The sequence below is a fragment of the Anabrus simplex genome, chromosome 5 (assembly GCF_040414725.1).
Source record: "Anabrus simplex isolate iqAnaSimp1 chromosome 5, ASM4041472v1, whole genome shotgun sequence".
NCBI classification, from domain to species: Eukaryota; Metazoa; Arthropoda; class Insecta; order Orthoptera; family Tettigoniidae; genus Anabrus; species Anabrus simplex.
In genome coordinates, this window is record NC_090269.1 from 119,610,747 (window position 1) to 119,633,927 (window position 23,181).

At 37.1% G+C, this 23,181-nt stretch overlaps 1 protein-coding gene across 1 annotated transcript in view; it reads left to right on the plus strand.

Annotated features, from left to right (window-relative positions):
• LOC136874677 (aldehyde dehydrogenase, dimeric NADP-preferring) overlaps window positions 1-23,181 on the plus strand; it is a 145,652-nt gene that overhangs the window by 117,188 nt on the left and 5,283 nt on the right. The window contains exon 10 of the mRNA XM_067148315.2: window positions 7,559-7,709. Within this exon, the coding sequence (XP_067004416.2) occupies window positions 7,559-7,709 (151 nt within the window). The remainder of the gene's footprint in view (window positions 1-7,558; window positions 7,710-23,181) is intronic.

Below are 23,181 nucleotides of genomic sequence, written 5' to 3' on the forward strand. Positions count from 1 at the left end.
GTACCAACTGATGAGCCCACCCTAGCACACGAGGGCGAAACGCTGGCAACCAAGAATGAGTTAGCTGGAAAATTTATAATGTCCAATAACGGACCATTTATATTGGTATTATAAATTTACTCATTCAGGACAAATATTTCAGATTCCCTATGGGAATCAACATCCATATCATCTGATGGCCAAGCAGGCATCAATTTTTGCTGATGAGACAAAGTCTCTTAGTGCATTGGCACTGCCGGTGGCTCCAGGTAGCCTACGCAGTGGCCTCCACGGTATGCACTAGCCAGCGTATTGGTAGGTGTGCTAGGTACCAACTGATGAGCCCACCCTAGCACACGAGGGCGAAACGCTGGCAACCAAGAATGAGTTAGCTGGAAAATTTATAATGTCCAATAACGGACCATTTATATTGGTATTATAAATTTACTCATTCAGGACAAATATTTCAGATTCCCTATGGGAATCAACATCCATATCATCTGATGGCCAAGCAGGCATCAATTTTTGCTGATGAGACAAAGTCTCTTAGTGCATTGGCACTGCCGGTGGCTCCAGGTAGCCTACGCAGTGGCCTCCACGGTATGCACTAGCCAGCGTATTGGTAGGTGTGCTAGGTACCAACTGATGAGCCCACCCTAGCACACGAGGGCGAAACGCTGGCAACCAAGAATGAGTTAGCTGGAAAATTTATAATGTCCAATAACGGACCATTTATATTGGTATTATAAATTTACTCATTCAGGACAAATATTTCAGATTCCCTATGGGAATCAACATCCATATCATCTGATGGCCAAGCAGGCATCAATTTTTGCTGATGAGACAAAGTCTCTTAGTGCATTGGCACTGCCGGTGGCTCCAGGTAGCCTACGCAGTGGCCTCCACGGTATGCACTAGCCAGCGTATTGGTAGGTGTGCTAGGTACCAACTGATGAGCCCACCCTAGCACACGAGGGCGAAACGCTGGCAACCAAGAATGAGTTAGCTGGAAAATTTATAATGTCCAATAACGGACCATTTATATTGGTATTACAGTTTCCAGTATTCGGGAGATAGTAGGTTCGAACCCCACTGTCGGCAGCCCTGAAAATGGTTTTCCGTGGTTTCCCATTTTCACACCAGGCAAATGCTGGGGCTGTACCTTAATTGAGACCACGGCCGCTTCCTTCCCACTCCTAGCCCCTCCTTGTCCCATCGTCGCCATAAGACCTATCTGTGTCGGTGCGACGTAAAGCAACTAGCAAACAAAATCAACCAATGCCCCTAGTAGTACTTCAACATATCTAAGATAAGCAAGCAAATGCATGTTAATTCAACAACACATCATTAATGTTTACATCGTTGTCGTCGTCAGAGTCCCTTGAATAAATAAGTACACTAGGTAAATTACGGCGTGTAGAGGCTTGAATATGACTTCCACTATTACCCTCACATTCAGTTTCCATTAATTCATTATCACTATATCCATTTGAACGATCATCGGCACATAATTCTTATCGTCGTCAGCTAACACCGTATTCCGCGGGAGCTCCATCTTGTCATTGACTGAACCGGCAGAAAGAAAATCGACGCTTCGAAACTAAATCAAAGAATAAAAGAAAAGTGACAGATATACATCTACGATTTATTCTACTCAATGTGCAAGTTCGAAATAGTTTAATATATGGTCAAGAGATGTCACAGGAAGACCGAAAACAATGTCATGAATAAAACCGAGATTTCTCGGGGCCCGTCACCTACCGCTGGCGAGCGTACTACGAGATTTCTCGGGGCCCATCACCCATGTGTTAAAAATATTGGTTAATGGATATATGTGTGCATTATTGAAGGTAAATAATACATAGTCCTTTTTAGGTTTATCTATTTTGGTCAATCTAGTTTTTGGTTGAGATTTGATTTCTTGGATGATCGTATTGATCATTTCTTTCTTGTAACCATTATTTTTAGCTATTTCATGGATTAATTGTATCTCCTCTTTTAAGTCAGTTTCTGATAATGGTATATTGAAAGCCCTGTAGATCATGCTATAATAAGCTGCTTTTTTGTGAGTATTGGGATGGATGAAGTCTATTTTGATGGTATTCGATGTGTGTGTGGGTTTTCGGTACACGCCAGGCAGCCAAACTCAACGCATCCCAACCACGACAGCAATAACACACACCACCAAAATATTATAGACGAGAAAAGAACCACCACCCTGCATCTGAAATATTCACGCACATTGGAGACTACATTCAATACCGTACTTAAAGTCCATGTATCAATCACAGCTGCACATATCTACCTCCGTTCGTATACTGGAATTGCTATTAACAATATGATAAACCTATCATATATACAAGTGGATATATCTTAATATATAGTAGAACCCCCACGAGAGCACTGCCCATGAACGCAAGCACTGACATTCTTCATCTACATTGGACTCAAACAAGAATATAGACATACACAAGATGTATAAATCCATTCCAACAAAGTGATCTGAGCCATTATAAAGGATTTTAACATGCACTGTATATTTTAATATCCCTTTCAGACCTGAAAGAAAACTGGCAGTGTGAATTTTTGTTTGTATGTCAAAAACTGACTAAAATGCTCTTAAATAAATATATTTTTAGTTCATTCTGAAAAATAAAAATTAACATCTGAAAAAAAGCACCCGCACAATTGTGCGTGTCAGGACTTACTTCACTACTTACAAAAAAGAAAAAATACCTCAATGCATGTGAATATACATATGTACATGATCAAATGTTCTATTTTACAGTGGGGAATAATTTAAAACAATTAAATCTTCGTTCAAACACAAGTAAACGTTACATTTTCTACATTGAGGAGGAGTTTTGCTATTACTGCCCTTTTGGCAGCAGCAGCTTGTTGTCAGACCTGAAGGAAATCTGGAGGTGTCTAAACGTCCAAAACTTACTAAAATGCACTCAAATGCATGTTTTTACAGTTTATTTTACAAAATAAGAACTATCGGCTGGAAAACAGAACCCACACAATTGTGTGTGTCAGGACTTCATTCACTACTTGCAGAAAATAAAAAATTAAAAAATTCAACTCAGTACATGTGAATATGCACATGTACATGATCAAATGTTCTATTTTACAGTGTGGAACGATTTTAAACAGTTAAAATCTTATACATTTCATTTCTCATGTAGAGTACGAGTTTTTCTTTCACAGTCCTTTTTGTGACAGCACCCAGCACTCCTGCATGCATTGGCTGTAAGGAAACCTAGCCCGCACATTTGTGCGTATCAACATTCAAAACCTCATGGTATTACGTACGATGTTGTAAGTTCACAATTTACGTTTGCTACACAATCTACACACTTCGTTGATTATATTCTGATATTCAGTAAAGCTTCTAGATTAATATGAATGCAATAAATAAGTACTTACTTTAGGCATTACTGCTTCCCGCCATATTCCTAATGAACTGTATTTTTTAACTCTTCTTCCTGCCCCCTGGTGGTCAAGTACTAAATAAAAAACAGCTGAAGTACATGCTACGTGTCCCGCACAAGCACTGCAGTCCGGTCTAGCGCCAAGAAAACGTCAAATAAGCTCAGACATAAATAAAATACGAACCCGCACAATTGTGCGTACACGGTCTGAAAGGGATATGTGATTTTAACGTATGCTATGCATTTTAGAGTGTTTAATATACCTGTACTTTTTTAAAATTAGCTAATTTACACAAATTTTAGGCCTTAAAGACAAAGTGGCTTTCAGCTATCTAGATTGTACCATATAACCAATTTTTACTCTTAAACATGCCCAATTTGAATGTTTGGACATAGTGCTTCCCCACAACTTCTCCATTTGGAAAGGCATACCTGCCAACTTTCCCGATTCAGGCGGGAGACTCCCGATTTTCGACAGTTTTTCCCGCCTCCCGAATATTCTATCTTTTCTCCCGATTTTTTGGTGAACTTCAAACATTTGTTTTCAAATCCCTCCATTTCAGCTTTTTTACGTCAGTGGCCGGAAGTCCTTCGCTCAATGGCCGCTTTCAAACGAAATATCGAAGTTTATTAATGCGAGAAATGTGCGCGAATGTGCGATGTTTATTGAAACCTGTATATCGCGACGCGCATATCGATTGTCAATCTCTCGTTCTCGCGTGCTATGTTCGTGTTCGTTCACGTCAGTCTAGTCGATTCCATCCTCTTTGGTCGATTCTAGAGACTAGTCGCTTTCTTAGTAATATAGTGACATAATTTCAATGATAACGACGGGTGACTTCTAGAGATTTTAGAAGCCATTTGGAGACAATTCTGACTAATTTTAATTTATCTCAATATAAATAAAATGTTTTGTCTGTACATTGCTCAAAATTTAAAAAGAATGATATTTCCGTACCAGTCGTGGCCATATTAACGAGGAGAAATAAGTTTTAATTTTCCGTAATTTCTGTCTGTTTGTCTGTCTGTACGTGCGCAGGCTCATCACGAGAAAACGGCTGAAGAGAATTTAATGAAAATCGGTATATAACGTCGGGGAATAAGTTGCTACAATCTAGGCCATAAATAATGTTATTCGCACTGAGTGAAATGGTAGTTGAGGGGAAGGCCTAAAATTTAATTCTCAAATATTTATGTTATTATTGGCCCTAATGATAAATACTACATAACTAAAGTTATATATTATTAAATTTCCTATCATTTATGTCTTATACATTTTTACCGTACCAGCTGTAATAACAGAGATATTCATGAATTTAGATTTTTTATTATTATTATTATTATTATTATTATTATTATTATTATTATTTTGCTAAGTCCATATCAGCGCCGATGTACGAGAAAATGGGTGAACAGAATTGTATGTAAAGTCAGGGAATAAGGAACTACAGTCTATGCTATAAATAATTTTATTCACTCTGTTCGAAATGGTAGTTTAGGGGAAGGTGCCAAAATTTTTTTTAAATTACCTATCTTAGTGGTCATATTGAAAAATACTACATAACAAAAGTTACAGAGAATGCAATTTCCGATTATTTGTCTTATTCAGTTTTGCAAGAGACACTTCTCATGATTGATTCGTATAACTTACACTTCTCAGGTACATTTTTTTGCCCCTTGTTAAGGGCATCATCAACCTTTAGGTAACCTTAAGTTCATATGTCTGAAACATTATCTATTCATACATGGATTAATGTGTAACATACTTTTCATTGTAATCCATATATGAATAGATAATGTTTCAGACATTTGACCTTAAGGTTACCTACAGGCTGATGATGCCGTTAACAAGGGGCGAAACATGTCCCTGAGAAGTGTATATAGTATTATGTAGATTTCATCCACGAAGCACGTGGCTTGTATTGAATAGGTGGTAATAATAGAATAAATTATTTTTGTGATAATTTGCTTATTCAGTTTTACTGTTCTGACTACAATAATATTGGTGGTGGTGATGGTGATTAAATTTTGAAGATTATAATAATGAAGAAAGTCATGAAGGAACGATCGCTTGAATAATACCACAAGAGGGAGTCATGAAAGAAAGGACGACTCACTTTACATTAGATGCTCTAATATCACAGATTCAGAAGAAAACTAAATGTGAAGGCCTCCAATATAGAAAGCTCATAAAATTGATCAACAATAGCATTACATTGACCATTGTTTGTTGTGATGTGCTTTGTGTATTCTGCTGCCATTTATCTACGATAGACGGGATTACTGCTGGGTTTCAAGTATAACAGCCTGCCTGAATACTGGCGGGAAGAAGCTGGGGAGTGGGGAGTTAGATCTCTCTTCTTTAGCATGCCATTCTTCTGGTTCATAAATTTTCTGATACTACTGGTACGTTACACACTGGATCATCATAGTATTCCAGCTATTCGATCCCTACTCGGAGGTAGTGATTTGAATGAGCAGTGTGCACACTTAAACAGAATAATTACACAAGAGTGTTTGCGGCTGTCTGCAGCCTGGTCATTCTAGCTCTGAAACTTTGAACTGTTAGATTGACACTGTAGTACCTTTCGCAAAAATTGAGAAAATGTACTGTTTTCATTTTATTGAATATTTCGTATGAAATCATAGCTTTTAATCACGACATTCATACTGGCGTCGTCGTAATGAGATGTTGACTTCATTTGGGAAAACTATAAGGACAGTCTTCCTGAGAATTCCGTAGTGAAGCACGGGTACATCAGCTAGTTATTTGATCCAAATAGCATTGCGCTTCGCATAATTGCGCAGGTGCTTGATGCAATATATTAATCTATGCATTTGCTAAGTAATGGCATCTAAGTGCATGACTGATTCACACATCTGGAGCATGAGTTCATACTATTTTCGGTAGGCTTATCAGAGACCGATCATCCCACTCACGCACTTCCTGTGAGGGAATAGAGATGTGTAATTTTTAGCCTTGTAGCCTCATATAGCAACAGTCGGGCTTTGAGACAATAAGTGTTATAAATATATCGTAGTACTGTGTTGCGTAAGACATGTAGAATAAGCAATTTTGACCAATTGTATCTCCTGATTTCTCCTGATTTTTCCTGATTTAAAAATCAAAATCTCCTGATTTTTGGTTTTGTAAAGTTGGCAGGTATGGAAAGGCAACTCAACCAATATTTGACTTATGTAAAGGTACCAATGTACAGCTGATGATGACTGTTCAAAAAGTCAAAACCAGTCCTGTAAGTTAATCTTATATAAATAAAATTGGTATTGATAAGGTGGAACCTTTTCTTACCTATATTACACATGTAAACAGCCATCACTTGCATGAAGGCAGGACCTGCTCTCATCACTAAACACAATGGAGCGACATTCCATTCCCATGTGATTCATGCCCAATACCACAGGATATGTGCACGACAGTGTTATGACAGAAGAGGAAGCTGGTTCAAAAGAACACACGTATATTCCTGCTGCAAGTAGGCGGTTTCCAATGGTACTTGTGCACATCCCTGGTTCCACATTCACTCGGATCTCTGATGCAGATGCATTAAATGTCTGGCCATTATACTGATCTTGACATATATCTGACGTATACACAGCTGTCCTGAACCTGGTTTGCAGGTGTGGGCCTGTTCAAATGACCGCCATTGATAACTTTGCCACACTATGGATGCTATATGACTAACATTTGCAGGAATCCGTCAATATATCTAAGAGAGGATAGTGTGGAGCCCTGCATCAAACCAGGCCAATTGGGGAATACATTACCTTCACAGTATCTCCTCAGAAGGCTGACAGCGCTGTACTTAATTGTTTACCTAATTCATAGTAAGGTGATATGCATAATGAACTAGCTGAGTGTGGAGAGTTGACCTGTTCGTTTCGAGAGACAGATAGGTTGAATCAGGAGAGTTAATGTTCAGATTGAATGGAAGAGGGGAGATGGATTGGAGATCTGCATCAGTCATTCCAAGGACTGATGGCATAAAAAGAAAATTCTTAATAAATATATGTACGTGTGTGTGTGTTTATTTTTTATATACACTTTCTGCTTGATCCATTTGTGTTTTATTCTTGCAAAGTGTATTACTCGAGTGAAGTAAAAGTAAATGGTACTGGTTTTTCAGGATTCGATATCCTCCATATTCGGATAGAAAGATGAACTTTGTTGTGATGGCAACAAAGAAGAGGCGAGGTGTGAGCTGCACATATCTTCCTTATCTCCTAATCTTTTTTCTCGGCATTGTAGTTGCCTTTGGATTCAAAGCAGTAGCCAAGGTAAGAAATGTAACTCTTATGGTCTACTTAGATCTATAGAGAAGACCTACTTATTTCCTTACTGCATAAAACTTTGTTGTCTTCCTCCAAGTTTTCATGACTGCAGTGAATGCTGCCATTCAACCACCTGAAGCTTATAAGTAGTCCTAGTCCATTTCTTCGTATATGAAATTACACTTTGAAACTAAAATATTTATCAAAATTGGTCAAAGTTTTTATATAGCTAGATTGAAGGAGAATATGTCACTTAGTTATTTTAGGTTATTTTCCTGTGAATTTAGATTTGTGAGCATTTTGACAGTGGCTTGTTTCATGAGACATATCTGTTTATTTTCTAAGCTTCTGTAAATCTCTTAAAGTAATTTGAGAAGCAGTACCATGAAAGTTCAAGAGCTCATTAGTTCTTCACATCATCCACTTTCACCTTTTAGGATTCCGTAACAGATGAGTTTCAGAGGTTTTTAAGAGTGTGTGGTGGTTTAGAATGATGGCAATATAAGGAATTACTGTTCAGTTCCACAATCTATGTCCATGAGTATGCTAGTAAATTCAGGACTTGGACAGGAATTTCAGTTGATATTATTCAGCATAGCCAGAGCAAGAATATACAGTGAAACCTCATTACTGCGTTACTCATTAACATGTTTTCCTACTTAGCACGTCATAAATTCAAAGTCCCGATTCTCATCGTATTAAATCTATATAAAAAATTCCTCACTTATTGCATCACGAATTTTCGCTATTACCGCTTAGTATGATCACATTTTTCCTAGCCCTGAAAGTGTTATATGCCATCCCTTTGAAACAAACATGATTTCCAACTCGGGTAAGATACGTTGCCACAGTTGCATGATTATGAAAAGAGGTCATATTTCTGAAACTTCACAAGATAAGTTGCACATTCGGGGAGCAAGCCGTTAGCCTCAGGAATGTTCAGTTTTGCTTGCCAATTAGCAGCAAGATTGCTGAGTAACACAGTGAGTCTATTTGTGCTTGTATTTCCCATTCCATTCAGAAGTTAGAAATTTATTTTGTGTTGAGTGGTACAGTGAAGTTTTGTCGCTTGATATCTGGATTAGGAACATAATCATGGGAAATTGACTAGAGTTGTGCATATTTGTCTTGTGATAGCCTAGTTATGTATATGAAAAAAGTTGTGAAATTCCTTACTAATGAAGATTAAAAAGTAAATATATCAGAAAGTGGACTGGCATCTGCATCTTTAAGCATGCAGAGGTTGTGAATGTTGAATTTGCATCTTTGAGTTTTGACTCGATCATTCGACTTGGTAGAAGTTTTTCAAAATGGCAGGCAAAGTCAATCCTCCTGATTCTTCCTGGTCACACATGGTCAAGTGTAACCTTCAATTCATTGTCTAAGAGTGTGACCGGAAAATAATGTTTAATAACCCACTGCTCCGAAATAAAAGGCTTCTACTAACATTTGTTTTGGAAAGTGTGTGATCTGCAATAATACTTGGATATTTTTATTGGCCCCTGTGCATATGTTTTAATATTTGTTTGGTGTTTTTTACACCTTTCAGTGCACTTATTTTATTAAGCTCCAGTAGAAAAGGTTTTCATATTTGTTCTCTCGTGTTTTTCACACCTTGTAATTCTTTCCTCTCATCTTGAGAAATGGTAGATATAGTTTTCACTGTACCCGTGGATACACAACGTAAAATGCCCTCATGTCAGAAAAAATCGTATCTAGTGTTTTCATATCCCTGTTGGATAGTTTTTATTCATATATTCAGTACCGGTAGTACATTTTCTCGCTTAACACATTCATTTTTGTTGTCCTCTGCAGAAACATCTTAATGTAATGTATGTATGTATGTATGTATGTATGTATTGTACCTCGTCGACCGTCATTTCCCGTGGTGACTTTCTCAATTTGCCACTCACATGGGTGACAATTAATGCTCACAACGGGGTACATTATCCGTATCGTGCCTTTTCCCATTACTTTATCATAAACTCCGGCCAATAATTCATTATCTAATGTTAGGCGGCCAAATAAATATAATGAATTCCCGCACACTACAAGTTATCATACGGATGGGAATGAGACATGAGGGCATCATCCTAACTCTGTGACCTTATATGAATATAAGTGTCCAGTCTTGTCCTAATATTTGAATATTTCATCCCGTCCGATATAAATACTCCTTCGCCTTCATCGATTTTTACTTATTCTGTGAAATATCTCTTACTTTTCATGTTATGATATCAATTACATATATATTCACTGCACGATACCTTTCAGGGATAAAATTTGTGATAAAAGTATATATATCCGTTTTTTTTTACGTGGACTCAACTGAAGATAATGCACAGCCTCATCCTTAAGTCCATTCGTAAACCATCACAGCTCAATTGTAACCCATAACTAAGCAAAACTCTAGGTTCATTTACCAAACAGCTAGTTCATATGCCTCCAAATACCTTTACGAATTATAAAATAAAGAAATAAATGAATGAATAGTAAGAATTCCAATCAAAGTTCTTATCACCTAGTTTATTGAATAATAAAATGATAGTACTTGGAAAATAGTAAAGGAAATCATCTACATGCTCATTTGTATTCACTGAATTCCAATCCCTAAACAAAATATTGTAAATATTTCTTAAAATATTATCTGAATATCATTAATAATAATATTAATTACCATTTAAATATTTTTCAAATATCAATCATCGATGTTGTAACATCTTGTATTACTGTTGAAATAACATCTAAGTATTATTCAAATTTAGGTTAAATATCAAGAATGATGTTTACATATTGTTCAATTGCCCTTTAGAATCATTATACCATATTAAAAAAAAAACTGTAGAAATATTTTCAAAATATTATTTAAATCCCAACCAAGTGTCCTCAATTTTCTCAAATGAATTAAATATCTTTCCTCAAGAGTTTCTGACATAGCGTAAGCAACATAAGCGAGTTCCAGAAATCATGGCTTAAAAATTGCCATTCATTATCATATTATCGTAAATCACCTTAAAAAAAAATATGTCTATAAAATGAACTTAAATATCCATAATTTTTCCTAAAAGTGTGTAGGAGTAACCTAACACAACATTCATGTGTCAACAAGCAAGTTATTCAACTGATAGTGTCATACCATGATTCAAAAATAACAATAATCTATCTGCGAAAGATTTCGAATAAAATCGTAAATGAAAGTCATCTATTAATGGATGGTAATTTTATGGATCATGAAAACATTTCCTAGTTCCAATCATGTCTTTGACCAGAAATCAACTTGAAGTTAGCCTAGCATGTGAAATATTTCTAGAAAAATACTAAGTTTCTCTCGTAAATACGTTACTTCTAGGATATACTCTTGATGATCGTACACCATAAACAGCCTGTAAGTTTAAAAACCTCATATGGTTGTATTCGTATTCCATTTAACCCAACATGACATGCTACCGTATATATCGCGTGACAATAACAACAACATTAACCTAATATCGGCGTTACGCTGCATAAATTCCACCAATTATTAATATATGCCATATTTTCGCCATATACGCAGCTTACGTCTCATAATTCCTCATAAATCATCTTTACTACCATAAATCCAACCTATATTCTTGCGCACAATATCCTCATTTCATTGTACATATCGACATTTTCATTCAATTACTTCAATTGCTGCTTTACGAGTGTCACGAAGTACGTATATTCCACTAAACACAATATCATAACATGTCATAAGTTTATGATATTAAATAACACAAGTAACTATATTCCTCCTGCAATTAAAGGCATGTATTAATAATTCAGGCTATGTTACTCACGTTTTTTTATGACGATTAAACATCATGTCATTTCCTTCTGTCTTAGAGTACGATCTCATTTCATTGTACATTGTATTAAGCTTTATTTGCATTATGAAAGACGTATAATCCTGTCACAACGTTGTAATACTGATTTTCAAAGCTTTCCTCAAGTAAACAAACATTCCTATTCTGTTCTGTTCGTGAAGTTGATTTGGGCTCGTTATTTCACCCTGACACAATACTGTATTATATTTGTATTAGCTCTACACACGCACACAATTAAACATGCCTATACATGGAGTATAAATTTTTGGTTTGTCAAAGACTAACTAGATCCGAGTTCTCAAACGATTACATGGATTATTTTTCAAAGACACTATTCATGGAGTTTATATCTCGATGAACCAGATATTAACCTTGCTGTACAAATATTTCAACTTAAACACACACTATTATTCGCACAAATCTAATAATTTAACTACGAAAATTAACTATAAGGAACTCCACTTATCTTGCTTCCGCTATTCCGCTGGGCTGGATTTCATCCTGGGTCTTCTTTGGACAGCATGTCGCGTTCATGTGCTCGTCATTGCCGGTAACTGGACTCGGGCTTCGGGCATGCAGAACGGTTGGTTAGGGTTCCTCCAGATTGTGACCCCATATCCTTGAATTACTCAGCCATGATGTCTCCGTCGATTACATGCAATAATAAAAATATATTGAAGGTCGTCATTAGATACATGTTTCAATTATGAACTGAACAATCCAGGGTATATTCTCTATCTTTTTAGCAAACACTAAGAAGGTGTAATATTTTATATAGTAGTCAAAAATGTTTTCTGCTTGACGCTGATTTTAAAATGTAAACTGGCGACTTCTCCTGCGAGATCAGATCTTCCTTCCTTGCTCTTCTTCCGCGCCAGATATTAATAATTCGTATATGAAATTTGATGTAATTTACTTTACTTTTCGCATATGGTTGTAACTGTATTAATAATTTCTCTTCTCCAGCTTCAATCCCTTCTCTTCTTGTATAGAATCTCGTTCGATACTTCGTTCCGAAATTGACTTCTTTTTAGATTTTTTTAAGTGACTCTTGTTTTTTTTAGCTCGGGATAACAATACAATTTTTTTTTTTTTCACGGCCGCATGGATTCGTTAGGTCTGTCCGTCTCAAGATTTATTCACGTCCTACTCGACTTGACACATCTGCAGTTTTTCTCTCGACGTGTTCACGGCCGCATGGACTTCTCAAGTCCGATCGTCACAACTGTATTCCGCGGCTTATTTGATTCTTTATGTCGGTGTATTTTCCTAGTAATATATTCTTTTTTTTCATACAATTTTCATCATTCCATCGCGATGCATGGCAACTGTCAGCGATATAACTGCCGTTCATGACGCAAACTGGGCAATGAAATGGTACATTTTGCTCCCCGTCAAAAGTAAATAAATGTTCTGTTCGCAGTACATTTATTTTGTTTTCTCTTCTGTATTCAAATGGAGCTTTCATTGACCTGTTTGTATTATAGTGTCCTGCATAGTTCTAATGAAGCATTCTACATTCTATTCTCGGTCTTCTTCATAATTGACAAGTTTGGGTTTTCGTATTCAATTTCTGCTCTTCTCTATCTTTTCTTTTATCCTCCTGAAGTTCTAGACCGTCGGCGTCCTCTATATCTCCATTGATATGTCGACCTTTAATCGCTCCTTCCCATCTCTTCTTTTCTCTGGTTCGTTTTCTTTTATTTCGATAATCCATTTCGTTCTTCCTTTCCTTCGGAAATTTCCCTGTCCGCTTGACATTCGTTCTTGCCTGTTCTGCTTTTATTTTCACCTTTGGATTCGGTTCACCTCCTCCATGGTGATGTACTTGATTTACACCTGTTATAGTTGTAAGCTCTCTCACGATTCTCTTCATCATTATTTGGTCTGACTCAAATAAGTATCTTCCTTCTTGGTCCTGTTCGTTGATTTGGTTCCTCTCTAATTCGTTCTGCATTTGCCAAATTTCTGCTCGGACTATTCCAATTTCCACCTTTCTTCTTTTCTTCTGCTTCTCTTCCGTTCTTCTTATTTGTCCTAGCTGCTTCTGCCGCCATTCTTCTTGCTTCTTCTGTTTCCCGGTTTTTTCATGTAATGATTTTTGTGGACTTATACGTTCTTCTTCTTTTATGATACCTATTTTGTCTCCAATCTGGTCACGCGCTGTTATAAAGTTCACTTCCATTGTTTTGTTCGTCGTTTGTACAATTTCGTTTATTGTTTCTATCTTTCCTTCGTACTGATTCCATTTTTCTTGTGAATCTATTTTTATTGACTCCATATTGTCAGTTAGTCTCTTGATCTCATCCTCTTTCAAGCTTTGAATATACTTTTTACTTTCTGTTAATTCGCCTCTGATTCTATTTACTTCTTCATAGATCTCCTTATTCTTATTTTCCATTGTTTCAATCATTTCGGTTCGAAGATTCGTTAATCCATTTTTTATTTCGAAAACTTCTCTTCCGATTTTACCAATTTCTGTTTTCATCATCTCCTTCTGCCTCTCTTCCATTTTTCTTATCTCTTCCATCTGGTTTCGCTGCAGCTCTTCCTGTTTCTGTTGGTACTCTTCTTGAAATTTTCCAAATAATTCTTCCAACTGCTTCTTCTGCATCTCCTCTTGCTTCTTAATCATTTTTTCTTGTTTTTCTTCTTGTTTTCTGCTCATCTCTTTCAATATTTCTATTATTCCTTTCTGCCCTTCTTTTGCCTTTTCTAACTCCTCGGTTATCTTCTCTATCTCCTCATCCTTTTCCTTTTGGTATTCCTCAACTTGTGACCTCAATTGACTAATAGTCGCCATTTTATGTCTATAATTGCTTAGCTTCGCTAAAGATTCTATTTTGCTAATCGTTTATAGTTTGCAACCAATAAAATATATCAGTATTTCAATTCAGTATGGGATCTACAATCTGGTCTCCCCCATATAACCAACCGTCTCATTATCCCAGTTATTTCAGAAACTTGAGGAAAAAAAACAATCATTCTTGATATTTGGGAACTTATTAACCTATTTGCTATTTCTACCTCAACGGAAAAATCATATCATGATCTAAATTAATATTATTAACTATCTAAATCTACTAACTATATGAAATATCTCTGCTATATTATTCACTATCATTATCATCCATTTCTTCTTCAGCTCCCTTCCTCGATCACATGACTCCTCGCCTAACTCTCAACTTCTTCTTTCGGTTTCCCTCGTATGCATCGAATCTCAACCTTTTGCTTCCTATCAGTCTTGCCCCATCTCTGGGTGAAGCTTTCTCATGTCCAACACTTTCTATGTAACTCTTGATGCCTCGTATATCCTCAGATCCACTGCGTTTCTGGGTGTCAATCAATGCAATTATTCTTCTCCAACGACGAGCGTTAGCTAATGCAAAAACTATTTTCCAGAAACCACATTTGTATGTCAAATAATAGGCCAACAATTATCTTATAGTTTGGTTAGGCATCCTCAGCCTTGCTTCAACGGTAAGTATCAATCAATGTTCATAATTATCTTGTCATTGGACTGAGTGTCCTCAATTTTACTTTCATGTTAATGCTAACTCGATGCTGTGCCCCTGGGTATCCACAATCTTGCTTCACTAATGAGCATCAATTATCACACCTGGGTATCCTCCAGGGTATCCTCAGTTTCGCTACAATGATGGGCATCAATTAATGATGTGCGCCCAATATTTATATCTTCAACTATCCTGTGTATCCTCAGTCTTTGCTCACGAATGGGCATCAATTAATGGACCCAGGTATCCTCCAGGGTATCCTCAGTATCGCCCCACTGTTCGGCGCCAAAATAATGTACCTCGTCGACCGTCATTTCCCGTGGTGACTTTCTCAATTTGCCACTCACATGGGTGACAATTAATGCTCACAACGGGGTACATTATCCGTATCGTGCCTTTTCCCATTACTTTATCATAAACTCCGGCCAATAATTCATTATCTAATGTTAGGCGGCCAAATAAATATAATGAATTCCCGCACACTACAAGTTATCATACGGATGGGAATGAGACATGAGGGCATCATCCTAACTCTGTGACCTTATATGAATATAAGTGTCCAGTCTTGTCCTAATATTTGAATATTTCATCCCGTCCGATATAAATACTCCTTCGCCTTCATCGATTTTTACTTATTCTGTGAAATATCTCTTACTTTTCATGTTATGATATCAATTACATATATATTCACTGCACGATACCTTTCAGGGATAAAATTTGTGATAAAAGTATATATATCCGTTTTTTTTTACGTGGACTCAACTGAAGATAATGCACAGCCTCATCCTTAAGTCCATTCGTAAACCATCACAGCTCAATTGTAACCCATAACTAAGCAAAACTCTAGGTTCATTTACCAAACAGCTAGTTCATATGCCTCCAAATACCTTTACGAATTATAAAATAAAGAAATAAATGAATGAATAGTAAGAATTCCAATCAAAGTTCTTATCACCTAGTTTATTGAATAATAAAATGATAGTACTTGGAAAATAGTAAAGGAAATCATCTACATGCTCATTTGTATTCACTGAATTCCAATCCCTAAACAAAATATTGTAAATATTTCTTAAAATATTATCTGAATATCATTAATAATAATATTAATTACCATTTAAATATTTTTCAAATATCAATCATCGATGTTGTAACATCTTGTATTACTGTTGAAATAACATCTAAGTATTATTCAAATTTAGGTTAAATATCAAGAATGATGTTTACATATTGTTCAATTGTCCTTTAGAATCATTATACCATATTAAAAAAAACTGTAGAAATATTTTCAAAATATTATTTAAATCCCAACCAAGTGTCCTCAATTTTCTCAAATGAATTAAACATCTTTCCTCAAGAGTTTCTGACATAGCGTAAGCAACATAAGCGAGTTCCAGAAATCATGGCTTAAAAATTGCCATTCATTATCATATTATCGTAAATCACCTTAAAAAAAAATATGTCTATAAAATGAACTTAAATATCCATAATTTTTCCTAAAAGTGTGTAGGAGTAACCTAACACAACATTCATGTGTCAACAAGCAAGTTATTCAACTGATAGTGTCATACCATGATTCAAAAATAACAATAATCTATCTGCGAAAGATTTCGAATAAAATCGTAAATGAAAGTCATCTATTAATGGATGGTAATTTTATGGATCATGAAAACATTTCCTAGTTCCAATCATGTCTTTGACCAGAAATCAACTTGAAGTTAGCCTAGCATGTGAAATATTTCTAGAAAAATACTAAGTTTCTCTCGTAAATACGTTACTTCTAGGATATACTCTTGATGATCGTACACCATAAACAGCCTGTAAGTTTAAAAACCTCATATGGTTGTATTCGTATTCCATTTAACCCAACATGACATGCTACCGTATATATCGCGTGACAATAACAACAACATTAACCTAATATCGGCGTTACGCTGCATAAATTCCACCAATTATTAATATATGCCATATTTTCGCCATATACGCAGCTTACGTCTCATAATTCCTCATAAATCATCTTTACTACCATAAATCCAACCTATATTCTTGCGCACAATATCCTCATTTCATTGTACATATCGACATTTTCATTCAATTACTTCAATTGCTGCTTTACGAGTGTCACGAAGTACGTATATTCCACTAAACACAATATCATAACATGTCATAAGTTTATGATATTAAATAACACAAGTAACTATATTCCTCCTGCAATTAAAGGCATGTATTAATAATTCAGGCTATGTTGCTCACGTTTTTTTATGACGATTAAACATCATGTCATTTCCTTCTGTCTTAGAGTACGATCTCATTTCATTGTACATTGTATTAAGCTTTATTTGCATTATGAAAGACGTATAATCCTGTCACAACGTTGTAATACTGATTTTCAAAGCTTTCCTCAAGTAAACAAACATTCCTATTCTGTTCTGTTCGTGAAGTTGATTTGGGCTCGTTATTTCACCCTGACACAATACTGTATTATATTTGTATTAGCTCTACACACGCACACAATTAAACATGCCTATACATGGAGTATAAATTTTTGGTTTGTCAAAGACTAACTAGATCCGAGTTCTCAAACGATTACATGGATTATTTTTCAAAGACACTATTCATGGAGTTTATATCTCGATGAACCAGATATTAACCTTGCTGTACAAATATTTCAACTTAAACACACACTATTATTCGCACAAATCTAATAATTTAACTACGAAAATTAACTATAAGGAACTCCACTTATCTTGCTTCCGCTATTCCGCTGGGCTGGATTTCATCCTGGGTCTTCTTTGGACAGCATGTCGCGTTCATGTGCTCGTCATTGCCGGTAACTGGACTCGGGCTTCGGGCATGCAGAACGGTTGGTTAGGGTTCCTCCAGATTGTGACCCCATATCCTTGAATTACTCAGCCATGATGTCTCCGTCGATTACATGCAATAATAAAAATATATTGAAGGTCGTCATTAGATACATGTTTCAATTATGAACTGAACAATCCAGGGTATATTCTCTATCTTTTTAGCAAACACTAAGAAGGTGTAATATTTTATATAGTAGTCAAAAATGTTTTCTGCTTGACGCTGATTTTAAAATGTAAACTGGCGACTTCTCCTGCGAGATCAGATCTTCCTTCCTTGCTCTTCTTCCGCGCCAGATATTAATAATTCGTATATGAAATTTGATGTAATTTACTTTACTTTTCGCATATGGTTGTAACTGTATTAATAATTTCTCTTCTCCAGCTTCAATCCCTTCTCTTCTTGTATTAGAATCTCGTTCGATACTTCGTTCCGAAATTGACTTCTTTTTAGATTTTTTTAAGTGACTCTTGTTTTTTTTAGCTCGGGATAACAATACAATTTTTTTTTTTTCACGGCCGCATGGATTCGTTAGGTCTGTCCGTCTCAAGATTTATTCACGTCCTACTCGACTTGACACATCTGCAGTTTTTCTCTCGACGTGTTCACGGCCGCATGGACTTCTCAAGTCCGATCGTCACAACTGTATTCCGCGGCTTATTTGATTCTTTATGTCGGTGTATTTTCCTAGTAATATATTCTTTTTTTTCATACAATTTTCATCATTCCATCGCGATGCATGGCAACTGTCAGCGATATAACTGCCGTTCATGACGCAAACTGGGCAATGAAATGGTACAGTATGTATGTTTGAATGTGAACAGTTCTCACATTGTTTTAGACTGTCATTCTGATTGGATTGATGGATTTCATAGTTTTACATTAGAGCCAGAAAATTTGAGTGCCTCAAGATAGGACTTTATCCTATTCTCCAGTATATTGTAAGTCTCCAATTCTATCAATAGCTTTCTCATTTTAACATTTGCATGTTGTAATTCCAGTAGTGAGAAGTTTATTAATAGCTTTCTCTGCACCAACAGCATTTGTCTAGCCATTACTTCTTCCCAACCTTCTTCTGAAACTAAACTATAAGGGGAAATCAAATTAAAACCGAATTCACGCCATAACACACATTCTACGCAAAAGGTGGTAAAGCTCTCGTTACGTATCGTACTACCATCGCTGTGGTAGGAGAACTGCATTGTGACAACTCACAGGTCAGTTATGTCTTTGTTGGTGCGCGGACTGGTCTTGTGTGTTCGTCCAAGGATAGAAATAGAGGCAAGCAAAGAAGAGCAGAGATGTGTGGTTCCTTTTCTGGTGGCTGAAGGTGCTGGAGTATCTCATCGTCGTATGTCAAACACTGCTTGTCCATGACTAATGTGCACAAGTGGGATAGGAGTTCCGAGAAGGACGCACATCACTGCAAGACGATGCACGCCCAGGACAGACCCATCGAGCCATTACTCCTGATGTGATAGAGTAGATCGATGGCCTATCCGGGAAAACAGACACATCACGGTGGAAGAAATTAGTCGGCATTAGCCATGGCTCCGTCCATGCCATTATCAAAGATCACTTGCATTTCTGCAGAATTTGCTTGCAGTGGGTTCCGCATCTGATGTGTTTGGGAAACACTTCAACATCCTCCGTACAGCCCAGATTTTTCACCTTGTGATTTTCACATTTTTGACGGTCTGGACGTCGGACGAGGAAGTGCAAGAACTGGTACGGTTGTGGATCCGTCAGCGACCTACCTCTTTCTAAAAAACTGGAATTGATCATCTTGTTTCCCAGTGGAATAATAAAACCATTCCATGGTCACATAGTGGGTTTTCAGTTTTCATTTGACTGCCCCTTATAGATCACAGTTTGTACATTAGGAAACTGACTGCCCCTTATAGATCAGTTTGTACATTAGGAAAGTTTCCTGTCAGTTGGGGCAAAATTGAAAACAGATTTCAAGAGATATCTAATGGAGTGAAAGATGGATCCAGATATCAAGTCTAAGATGATGTATGCACAATTGCCAAGAAATTCATTCTTCTGGTTGGTACATGAATTTTTCCTTGTTTACAATTAAGTGATCATCATCTACATTGCTCTCTAGATTTCTCGGTCTCATGTACTCACAAGACCAAGATCAAGACCAGGGCCTCTCAAACATCCAAAATCCCATGCGTGCAAACCTAGGCGCAGAGGTTCTCTGCACAGTGCATCGTTCTGACTCGACTCGGTTCATACCAGCATATTGACTCGGGACGACTCGGCTAAGTTCAGCTCAACTCTCCTCCGATGGTGCAGCATTACAGAGGAAGTGAAAGACAGGTGGAGGGAGCGGGGCAGGCATAGGGAAAGAGAGAGACAGCGCTATTGCTCCTGGAGTTCTGCACTCTGGTCAACGTAGTGGTCTTTTACACCTTGTGATGTAGATGTTGATTCCCATAGGGAACCTAAAATATTTGTCCTGAATGAGTAAATTTATAATACCAATATAATGGTCCGTTATTGAACATTATAAATTTTCCAGCTAACTGGTCTCGAAACATGTTCTCACATGTTAATATAGACAGTAAATAAACATTGTACTTGCTAAGTATTGGCAAGGTGGATCCGAAGAAAAAAAGCACTCCTATTTGTTCATCTTCTATGCATGGTTTTATGAAGTATGTGATATGAAAATGAAAATAAGACTCTTAATTGAAAACAGATAGATATGGCAGTGAAGCTTGTACCAAAAAATACAGTAATTATAGCAGGACAAAAGATATGTCTGCAAGGGATAGGCCAATGGTTTGTAGAATGCAGTATCTACAAGATGAAGATTGAATTAACAGGACCATTAAAAACATATTGAAAAGTAAGAAGGAAGCTTGAACTTGGAAGTGTTTTCTGTCACCTTGTATGGAACAGTCTGTTGTTGAACCATGAAAGTTAAGAAAATAAGATATAAGGCATATTAAATACATCTTGTGAAATGTGTTGGAAACTTGGCATGTGATAAGTGAGGATGAAATTTAAATACAGATAAAGAGAAATAAGGGAACAACCAGTGGAATGGACAGAAAGTTTCATATTTCCATTGTACTGGTAAACAGAAGACATTCACATAATTACAGATTGAGATCAGGTAAATATATACATATATAATTAATGAACGTAGGTTTTCGTGGCTCATTGTATTAACATAAAGAAATAAATAAACTGGATTGAAGCCACTGCATATATATGGCACAGCGGGACGCACTCAAACTGTCGACAGAGGGCGGTGAATCAGAAATTTCCCTCCCAACCACCACAGCACAGCGCCATGATCCTTGAGTCTAGTTAGTGGGATAGGCCGTGGATAGTATGGGCACGACTTCCACGTTCCTTCGGAGAATTTCTTTGCTCACTGTCGGAGGCAAAACTTCACAGGTCCTAATGAAGGCCAATGCAATTTGTCTGAAAGTTTGGATCCAGTTCATTTATTTCTTTATGTTATATACATACAGTATATATTTTTAATTTTGCAACATATTCTGTAATAATTTATTGTCACATCCTCCTCACGATTTTTTAAATTTTTAATTATTTTTTCCTGTAGAAGTGTGAAAGTTATATCTTGTTCTATTTTATTCTATTTATTTAGCATACAGCTTTTAGCGCTGGGAGTGTCTGAGGACATGTTGTTCAGCTCACCTAGTGCAGGCCTTTCTAGTTGATGCCCATGGGCATCCTGTGCATTTGGGTGTGAGATTGAGATGATGATGATGATGATGATGATGATGATGATGATGATGATGATGATGATGATGGTATAGGGAGTGGGTGAAACCCGGTGTCGGTACCTGTCGAATAATACCAAGGAGTCGGCTCAAGACTTAACAAACTATCTGATGAATCCATCATCATCAACTGTGTTATATGAACTTGCACCAGATTAGCACTGCAGAGAGATATGAATTGAATCTGGCTTTTGGCACATTCTGATTACATACAATAACACCAGCTCTTCTACTGTGCCAGCCAACATTCTGATGAGTTTTTTCCCCACCAACGGGACCATGGTGTCAGACATGACACCTTAACGATTGCGGACGCTTGGCTGGCTATGTTTGAGAGCAAATGATTTTTAATGCCAAAAGTTATTCAGTTCAGGTTGTGTATTATTCTAAATCAGTTACCTAAGAGTAACATTAAATTACTAACTGCATGGCACTACAGCCCTGAAGGGCCTTGGCCTACCAAGTGACCGCTGCTCAGCCCGAAGGCTTGCAGATTTCGAGGTGTCATGTGGTCAGCATGGCTGTTATTCTTTGGCTTTCTAGACCACGGCCATTATCTCACCGTCAGATAGTTCCTCAATTCTACGAAGCATGTTTTTTTAAGTAAGGTCCGTTTTGTTGTAGACACTAGTAGTTCACGCGCATATCGCAACAAGCGCGTGCGTTGTGTACCGGCATGTCTCAGGAACAACTGTGCTCAGTTTCAGCTCTGTAGCTAACCTGTACGGTTCTGTTCTGTGCATTCAAAATGTTTAACAGTATCAACTCGCCCGCCGTGTGCGAGGTTCGGTCAGTGATACGGTTTTTGTCAGCAAGTAACCTGTCTGCTGCAGAAATTCGACAGATTTGCAAAGTGTATGGTGATACTGTTATGAGTGAAAGCAAAGTGCGTAAGTGGGTACGACAATTCAAAGATGGCCGTGACAACATCCATGATGAGGACCGCTCCGGTCGCCCTTCTTTGATTACAGACAATTTGGTGGCTTCAGTTGAAGCGAAGATTCATGAGAACAGGCACTTCACAATAACAGGTCTTTCAAACAAATTTCCTGACGTGTCGAGATCAGTGCTTCACAACATTGTTTCTGAACACCTAAAGTTTAGGAAACTGTGCTCCCCTTGGGTCCTGAAACTCCTAACAGAGGACCACAAAAACCAAAGATTTGAGTGTGCAATGAAGTTCTTGACTCGTTATGACGAAGAAGGTGACAGCTTCTTGTGTCAGATAGTAACTGGAGACGAAACATGGGTTTCGCATATCACGCCCGAATCGAAGCAACAGAGCATGGAATGGAGACACACACTCGCTTGTAAAGGTGAAGGCCAAACAGACTCTGTTCCAGCGCAAAATCATGGCGTCGGTGTTTTGGGATAGGCATGGTGTTTTGTTGGTCGACTTCATGCAATGAGGAACCACTATCAATGCAGAAGCATACTGCCAAACCCTGAGAAAGCTACGCAGAGCGATTCAAAACAAAAGACGCGGCATGCT